Here is a 9,395-nt window from a genome sequence, read left to right as displayed (position 1 = left end):
TGAGATACATTTACCACAACACCATCCACCCTCTCCCTCTTCCAGTATTTGGATTTTGGGGAGGATAAGCGCAAAACCACACCCTACCACCTTTCTCCTCCTTCCTCGTGGAAAACACGGAGCCCCTTGCCCGTCGCTCCTCCTTTCTCCTCCTTCCTCAGAGTCTCAGAGAGGCGGCGAGTAAAAGTTATAGTCTCATCAATTCAATAAACGGCGCCATGATTCTGCAAAGTTGTTCTCTCAATCGGCCTCTGCTATCGTGTAAGGGAAAAACGACGACAATTCAGGCAGAAAAGCTTTTACCTCTGAGTATGATATCAAGGAATCTTTCTTCTTTTTCTCTTTCTTTCCGTGCCTTTCCAGCGCTTTCTTTCCTAGGTCTTCATTGTATAAATCGATCTGAATCGCGATGCTATAGGATGGTTGTCGCAAAGCTGAGTGGAGATGATCGAGAGAATGGAAACAGTGCTGAAATAGGTGGTAAGCCACGGCCGAAGAGGAGATTTTCTATGAGATTACGCCCTAGATTGCGCTTAATTTCGGCTAAACTAAAGAGGATTTCACTTCGAAGTTTGATTGAGGATGCAGTATTCGTACTTAGGAAGAATTCTAAGAAGGTCACTCTCTCTACAGTGATATCTCTTGCCATGGGGTTCTGTTTCCTGCTTCTGAAGTTCACAGCAGTTCCTATGTCTAAAGTGGTTCCTTATTCTGATTTGGTATCAAATCTTCAAACCGGAAAGGTTTCGACGGTGCTTTTTGAGGAGGGCTCTCGAAGGATTTTCTTCAACACAATGATTGACTCGCAGGATTCCTCAAAACCAGAAGAGGAAAACTCTTCGGTTAAAATTCATTCTAATCCCGTTCTTTCTAGTTCTAGTTGGAGTTCTCGTTCTGTTCCAAAATGGCAATATGTTACCAGAAAGATCGATCATGATGAGAATTTTTTGCTTGGTTTGATGAGAGAGGCGGGGACTACATATAGTTCGGCTCCACAATCTGCATTAGCGTCAATGAGGAATATTTTGATCACAATAATATCTTTGTGGGTTCCATTAACTCCTTTGATGTGGTTGCTTTATCGTCAACTTTCTTCTGCTAGTAATATTGCAAAGAAGCGCAGGCCTAGTAATCAGACAGTTAGTTTTGATGATGTAGAGGGCGTCGACGCAGCAAAAGAGGAGCTCATGGAGGTCAGTTTCATACTTAACTTGTTTTATCAAGATTGAAGAGCTGAACTTCATCAAATTGGTAAAGGTCTTTAACATGTTTCACCTGTTTAACTAACTTTTTGAGATTAAGTAGGGAAACTTATAATAAACGCATATGATTTTATGCTCACTGAATTTTGTGAAAAACTTGTTTTTTTCTTGTGCAAAATCAGATTACATGTAATATTTTATTGTTTCTTACCAAATTAAGGAGTTTTTGTTTCAACTGGATGCCTCGTTTCTCTATAATGCATCTATTTGCATTTATATGACCAAATGTTGGAATCTATGTTTCATAGACACGACATGAGGATATGGATACGACATAACACGGATTGGACACGCTCAATAAATTTTATAGCTTTAAAATTTAAAATAATCAAGAATGATTATCCTTAATTTTACATTTTACGATGCATATAAAAATGTGTCAAGACCATATGAATATCCTTAATTTTACATTCAGAAAGAAATAGATCATCCTGACAATAAATGGAATCACAAGTTTTTATTTATTTCATTTTCAATATATATAATATAAATCGTAAAAAATTATTTTCTATAAATTTTTTATCAAGGTATTAGATGCACGTATTCTATTTTTAGTTTTATTATTTTTTATTTTGGTGCACTTGAAATGTCACATGTCACGTTGCATGCCCTTATTACCCAAAGTGCTTGTACAAAGTGCAAGTTTAAATAGTTGTATTGCATCAAACTAGTGTTCAACCATTTAGCATGAGCAATGAAGTTATATTCATTAAAATTTTTTTATCCTTGCACATGATTGAGTACCAAGATAATGGGTTTTGTGTAATTACATACATGTTTGCTTACGAATATCCGTCCGTCCGTCCGTCCGTCCGTCCGTCCATCCAATCATCCATCAATTCGTCTCTTTGTTCCGTTCATCCATCCGTTCATTTTTCCATATGGTCTATATGTCTATTTACCCATTTCTCCATGCATTTCCCTGCTTATCCGCCCATCCATCCATTTGCCCATTCATCCATCCATCCATCCATCCATCCATTTACCTGCTTGTCTGTCTATCCATCCATCCATCCATCCATCCATCCATAATGCTCATTAAGTGGCATTGCAAATAATGCGAAGCATTTAAGGAGTTTGCATTCATAGTAGGTTTAAATCAAGGAATAACATTAATTCTCCATCTTGTTGTATTGATATGGAGATGAGTACAAATGATATCCAAAGGTGAGTACAAATAGGTGAGTCTTCTTTTGGAAAGTAGCGAGTTAGAACAATAGAAAATGTTTGAAGAAAAGAGTATAGGATAGGTAGACAAAACTGAGTAAATGATATATGATTTAAGTGGGTCATATTACTAGTTATCAACAAATATTATTAGAAGACAAAGTGATACCTTGAGTTGATAGATTAATCATCACGAATATATTATATTAGAAGAACCACGATATAGATTAGGATATGATTTATTGTATTAATATTATATAATTAAAATGAAGATGTGCTTAAGTGGTACTTTGAAATAATACTATCACGAAGATTTAAGGGAAATTTTATAAACGTGCAATTATGCCTGTTAGGTTGTACTAACCTGAGCGTTGGAAAACAACAAATTCAATGATAGAAAAATTAAGTATATGAAAGTTAAGTATGTTATGACGGATGTGTGAAAAAATTAGAATGGATAAAATGAAAGTTAAGTATATTAAAGTGACAGTGAGGTTAACATTTGTTGAAGATAAGATTGTGAAAAGTATGTTTAGATGATTTCAATATGTAAAATAGAGGATCAAAGATGCACTAATAAGGTCGGAAGGTATAATTTATGTCATAGGATTAGGAAAAAATTGAATCCATTATTGATAACTTGGATTATAGCTGTGCTCAAGTGTGGTATTGATAGATGCACTATTGAATGGAGAATGGGGATTAATAAAGCCGATTCAAAAAGTTGGGATGATGATGTTGATTTTGTTCTGACATGCTAGCTCATGCATGCTAGCTCATGAACAAAATTTACATTACAATATGTACTAAATGCAACCTGATGATAATTCTGTTTCCATAGTAGAGAGTAATTAAATGATATGTCAGATTTTTATGCCTTCCAATTACCTCTTTCTTTCAATTTTTATCAACAAAAAGTTTTTTATATATATTTTTATTTATTTATGTGTGTAGATAGTTTCCTGCTTACAAGGCTCCTTGGATTACAGCAAGTTAGGAGCAAAGTTACTGAGAGGTGTCCTGCTGGTAGGTCCTCCAGGGACCGGAAAGACATTGCTGGCACGTGCCGTGGCTGGAGAAGCAGGAGTTCCTTTCTTCTCCGTATCTGCGAGCGAGTTTGTAGAAATGTTTGTTGGAAGAGGTGCTGCAAGAATAAGGGAGCTTTTCAACACAGCAAAAAAATGTGTACCATCTATAATATTTATTGATGAGCTTGATGCAGTAGGAGGAAAGCGTGGTAGAAGTTTTAATGATGAGCGAGATCAAACATTGAATCAGGTTGAGAAATTTGAACTCCTATAATGCTTTATTACGCCTTTAAAGCAACTGGTTCTGTAAAAAAATAATTTTCTGTGGCTAATTCAATTTATTATGGCTGATAGTTGCTTACAGAAATGGATGGATTTGAGTCAGACATGAAAGTGATTGTTATTGCTGCAACCAATAGGCCAGAAGCTTTAGATCCAGCTTTATGCCGTCCTGGTCGTTTCTCAAGGAAGGTTCTTGTTGGGGAACCTGATCTAGAAGGAAGAAAGAATATATTGGCTGTACACGTAAGAGGCGTTCCTTTGGAGGAAGAACCTCTGATAATATGCAATCTTGTTGCATCTCTTACTCCAGGCTTTGTTGGTGCTGATCTAGCCAATATTGTGAACGAAGCTGCTTTGCTTGCTGCTAGAAGAGGTGAGTAACATTGCATCAACTGTAGTAGCTGAAAGTTCACGTTTTAAAAGCACTGTTTACTACTCTACTTTTCTTACTCATTGCTTCTTTCTCGTCATTTGTTCATGCTGTCCTTTCGCGAAGGCTCTTTTTGTCTTCGCCAACTTTGCTTCGCATAGGATGCAACTATTTGTTTGAGCTAGAACAAATTGCTCGTACTACAATTTGATTTCTCAGGATTTGTTTTGGATCATTTTTGTGAAAAAGTATGCAATTTGGTGTATTTTTCACATTTTTAGTTTTTATTTTTGAAGTAAATCAACTTGTTTTTAAAGCACTCAAATTTATTTTAGGTATTATGTGTAACAGCCCAAACTTATCCATCGAGATATTGCTCGCTTTGGCCTAATAGCCTCTTGGTTTTGCTCTATTAGTTTAACTTCCCAGGAGGCCTAATAGCCTCTATTAGTGTAACACATCCCAAAAATGCTCCATAAGAGCACATTTAACTTTAGAGTTTCTAATGAAATTCTAATTATTGCACCAAAAAACAAGTCTATGTTTAAGAGCTCAACTCCATTCTACTTTAGGTGTTTTGCAATATCCCCCGCATAAGTAAGTAACGTACTCTTCTGTTTTTTTAACCCAAAATCATCCACCAGACATATATGATTTTCAAGATAGCCCCAACAAATTGAAGAGGTGGCTCCACCTTGTAGTCTTTGTCCCATCTAGGTTCAAGAGGTGGCTCCTATGGAGCGACACTTTGTTAAGCAGGACACTTCTTTTCTCCTTGGCGGAATGTCCTCACGGTTTTGACTCATTGATGTAATTTCTCAGAAGGTCGCTCATCTTGGGAATGCTCTCATAAGAGCGAACTTAACCTTGGAGTTTTTGATGAAATTCTAATCATTATACCAAAGTTCATATCGATGTTTAAGAGCTCAACTTCATTATGTTGAAGGGGTTTAACATTTTATCTGTTTTACAATCAACAACCATTGCCACTAGCCGTTCCCAATCACTATTGACTGCTCGCCTCCGCCACCATTGCCCGCCTCTATCAGTTGTCGCCGTTGCCTACCACCCCTAGTCACCACTTACTGTTGACCATTGTTGCTACAACTGTAATTGTCTAACCTACATAAGACCACCGCCACTGTTTCGCTTGCGATCATCTTCATCACAACATTACAAAAACAACAACAACAAAACCTTTATTCCGCTAAGTGTGGTCGACTACATGAATCCTTTTTCTCCATTGCGTCCTGTTTAGTGTCATATTTTCGCTTAATTCTAATAAATTAAGATTATTTTTTATACAATATGCCCAAGTCTTCATAGGTCTACCTCTGCCTTTCTTAACATAATTCGAATCTAAAACATCCACTCTTCTAATCAGATCATCAGATGACCGACGTTTAATGTGACCAAACCATCTAAGACGGCTCTTTCTAGTTTTGTCCGTCACTGGAGCTACACCAATCCTATCACGGATATATTCATTTCACGTTTTGTCTCAAAGTGTAAAGCTAATCATCCACCTAATCATTCTTATCTCGACAACACTTAGTTTTATACTTCAATTTTAAAGGCCAACATTCAGTGTCATAGAGTATTGTAGGTCTCACCACCATATTATAAAATATTTCTTTCAGTCTAAGCGGTACTTTTCTATCACACAATAGACCCGATGCATTCTTCCACTTCAATCAAACAATTTGAATTCTACTAATAACATCCCCATCACAATCACCATCACTTTGAACAATAGACCCGAGATATCTAAAGCGTTCACGCATTTTAATAATTTGGTCACCCATAGTTATGTTTTTGTCACTAGAGCTACTACTACTAAAATTACATTCCATGTATTCAGTTTTAGTTCTAATCAAACGAAAACCTTTAGACTCCAAGGTAGACCTCCATAATTCAAGTTTTTCCTTGAGTTTTTTCTCTCGTCTTACCACGAAAAGGATATCACAAAAAGCATTTACCAAGGTGCATCCTCCTGTAAATGTCCAGTAAGACCATCCATAACTAAAGCAAAAAGATATGGGCTGAAAGCCAATCTCTGATGTAAACCAACAAAAATAGGAAAATATTTGGTCAATCCTCCTTCTGTTCGAACACAAGCAACAACCCTTGTATATATATCTTTAATGACTTGAATATAAGTCATATTAACACCTTTCTTCACAACATTAATCAATTTATTTAATATTCTATAGCAATAAAAACATATTTTTAACCTATTAAATATATTTTATTTCAAATTAAAATATAAACAAAACAAAATAAAGGAATTCCAAATGCTCTCCTAGCTTATAAAAAAAATCAAAAAGGCATGAGTATTTTATAAATAGTTAAGAGCATGCGTATAATAAAAATTTTATAACCAATATGAAAAAAAGTTAACTTCATAATAAAATATGATGTTCATCAATGAAATTTATTGTATTCAACTATGGCAATCTGTATAAAATAAATTTTACTTTCTTATGGATCATTTCATGATTAGAATTTATGCATTAATTAGTATATTAGAACTATTTACAAATTATATGGGATAGGTAAACTTTTTGTGACAGTTTATGAACATAATTAAATATAACAGGCAAAACTAATGATCTATTAAATATCTAAAAAAAATTATAATAAGTATTAAGAATAACGTCCCTAACAAAGAACGGTATATTTATCTTCTAATAAATATAAACTATCTACCTATAGTTGCAACACTTAAAACCACGTTCTAATACATCATTCAATTATTAACTTGAAAACCCTAAATAATAAGAAACTTAAATCTATATTTAAAATTATAATAGGTAATCAAACACATAGTAATAGTAACCTAAGTTTCTTAATTTAGTGAGAAATCAATTAAATTGTACTTTAAATAAATTTCTTATAAGATATTCAATTATTTGACAAGTATACCAAAATATTGAGGATGAAACAATGACTCAAAATTTTGAAATCAAAGTTACAAGAAGGAATTGAGAAAATGGGTTGGTTAAATTGAGGTAAGCTGGTATGTGAAAACCTACTGTAGCTTCAATTAATCTCTGAAACAATGAATATATGAACAACAAGAAGAAAGCTGTAACAATATTTGGAGGAGAGGGGAGTAACTGTGATGGCTGTGGAAAGAGAGTGAAACTAAAGTATTGTTTCTCTACGTTCAAAGAAGTGAATTTGAAGACAAGGAAAGATAAGGCAACTACAACGGCTCCGTTTGTGGTTGAAGGAGAAGATGACGAGGAAAGCTAGCGAAATACGTAGTCATAGCTCAAGAAGATTCGCTGAAGAAGATAAGGAAGAGGGACCCGTGGGATGGTTGCTTAGCTAAAGGAGACGAGGGAGACAATACAATGCAAACTCTAACTCCTCATCTTAAATCAGTAATAGAGGTGATAGGAGCATAATCATTGCGTTTTAGGGGGCAAGTCAATTAGAGGTGTCAAATCAGGTTCGCTGGTTAGGTTCGAGTTTGAACTGAAGATGGTATTAAATGGGCCAAAAAGTCCAACCTGAATCCAACTCATGTAACTGGTTTAATATAAGAAATAATAGCTATTCATGTCAAATTTGAGTCAAATTTGTGTTGATTTCCAGTCAATTCTTTCATTCACATACTCCAAATTCACCCAAAACACGAGTATTTATAGAATACAAGGACTCGTAAGACTCGTTAAACCATCTATTAACTACCTAACACCTACTTTTAACCTGCAAACAACTAAGACCCATATTGATCCACTTATTACATTCATTGAAACTTACATGGTAACATAGATACCATATAATTTTTATGCATTTCCATATCTAACACCCAAAGTTTGATATTTACACTCATAACATTTTGGTATCATAAAACTATGCATGAAAAGGAGTACTTCACATATAAAAAATTAGCAATGGCGGTTTATGTGATGTTAAAGTTTCGAGTAAATATGAAAGATAAGCTGTTAGATATATATATATATATACACGTAACAATTGTGTGGTATGTATGTAAATGCCCCTTAAACTTTTTTGCTTGTATTACTTCATAACTTTTTTCATTTAAGAATCAATTAGTAATATAACTACTACCATTATGATCAAAATAAATAATATTTTGTTGCAGGTGGTGAAACTGTATGTAGAGAAGATTTCTTGTTGGCAATAGAGAGAGCTAAGTTTGGGATTAATGAAAAGCCATTAAGTCCTATTGCTATAAAGAGAAGTATTAGTAAATGGTTTCCATGGATGCCTGCTCTGTTGAGGAAGGATGGAACAGGAGAAGATGGCCTGCATAATCTTATGGGTTATCAGACACTAAGCTGATCCTAGTTCTCTGAAACTGCTTTTTCCTGCCATTTTTTTTGTTTCATTTTTGTTTATTTTTGTATTATGATATTGCTATTTTATGATAGTGTGGTTTTTGAATATGGTATTTCATTTTTTATAAATCAATTATGTGGGGATTTACATAACATATTATATAAATTTTTGAACATTTACATTCGTAGGACACAATTCTTATGTATTTACATATCTCACATCAAAGCTTTCACATTCATTTGCATGGTACGCATATCATTAATATCACGCAAAAAAATAGTGCTATTATCACATTTTAAAAGTGGAATACATATTTTTATTCATAGATTTAAAACACTAAAATGTTGTGTATGCAAATTTGAAAGTTTATGTCTAAGATACGTAAATTCCCGTAATTGAAGCATTATAATGAAAGTTTGACATTTATTTATATGATATTATTGTGGTATTATAACGTCAAAAATGCCAAAATGCATGTATGAAATTTATTAGGAAAGTGTTTTTTTGAAAGTTGTCGTGAATATTACAATTTTTTAAGGGGCATACAATGCAATTATGTATATATATATTTAGTATTGAAACTCTTATTTTTTACGTGCATTTCACTTAAATCTTTAATATTACATAAAAAAAATGTAGAAATATAAATATAGGGTGTTAGATTAAGACTCTTTTTATATAATAAAAGACGCAAAATCATGATCACATAAGTTGTGATGATTTAATCTTAAAAATAAATAAATAAATATAAAAATAATATGTCAAGCGACAATGAGTCGAATACTAAAAAAAAAGTTTATTCGTGTTCACAAAAAACCGAACACGAACTACTTAACAAGCCGAACACGAGCTATTTACAAATGAATTTTTTTTAACGGTTCTTATATCGCCCAATTCGTTGTATTTGCTTATCTAGCATTTAAACTTTAATTTTCACATTTATAAAAGCTAAAATTTTAGTATTAAAAATGA

At 33.7% G+C, this 9,395-nt stretch overlaps 1 protein-coding gene across 3 annotated transcripts; it reads left to right on the top strand.

Annotated features, from left to right (window-relative positions):
* Window positions 1-8,560, top strand: LOC110020071 (probable inactive ATP-dependent zinc metalloprotease FTSHI 3, chloroplastic). Of its 3 annotated transcripts, none has more exons than XM_020718231.1 (5): window positions 1-104; window positions 157-1,193; window positions 3,384-3,707; window positions 3,812-4,112; window positions 8,227-8,560. In XM_020718231.1, exons 2-5 carry the CDS (start codon window positions 219-221, stop codon window positions 8,424-8,426), a joined length of 1,800 nt encoding a protein of 599 aa, XP_020573890.1. In that variant the 5' UTR covers window positions 1-104; window positions 157-218; the 3' UTR covers window positions 8,427-8,560. The 3 variants fall into 3 exon arrangements, with proteins under 3 accessions (XP_020573890.1, XP_020573741.1, XP_020573816.1); XM_020718157.1 differs by lacking the exon at window positions 1-104 and having other exon boundaries at window positions 222-309; window positions 419-1,193; XM_020718082.1 differs by lacking the exon at window positions 1-104 and having other exon boundaries at window positions 108-1,193.
* Window positions 8,561-9,395: the final 835 nt, after the last annotated feature.

This window comes from Phalaenopsis equestris, unplaced genomic scaffold (genome assembly GCF_001263595.1).
Source record: "Phalaenopsis equestris unplaced genomic scaffold, ASM126359v1 Scaffold000001, whole genome shotgun sequence".
Classification (NCBI taxonomy): domain Eukaryota; kingdom Viridiplantae; phylum Streptophyta; class Magnoliopsida; order Asparagales; family Orchidaceae; genus Phalaenopsis; species Phalaenopsis equestris.
This window is presented reverse-complemented; position numbering and strand designations above follow the sequence as displayed.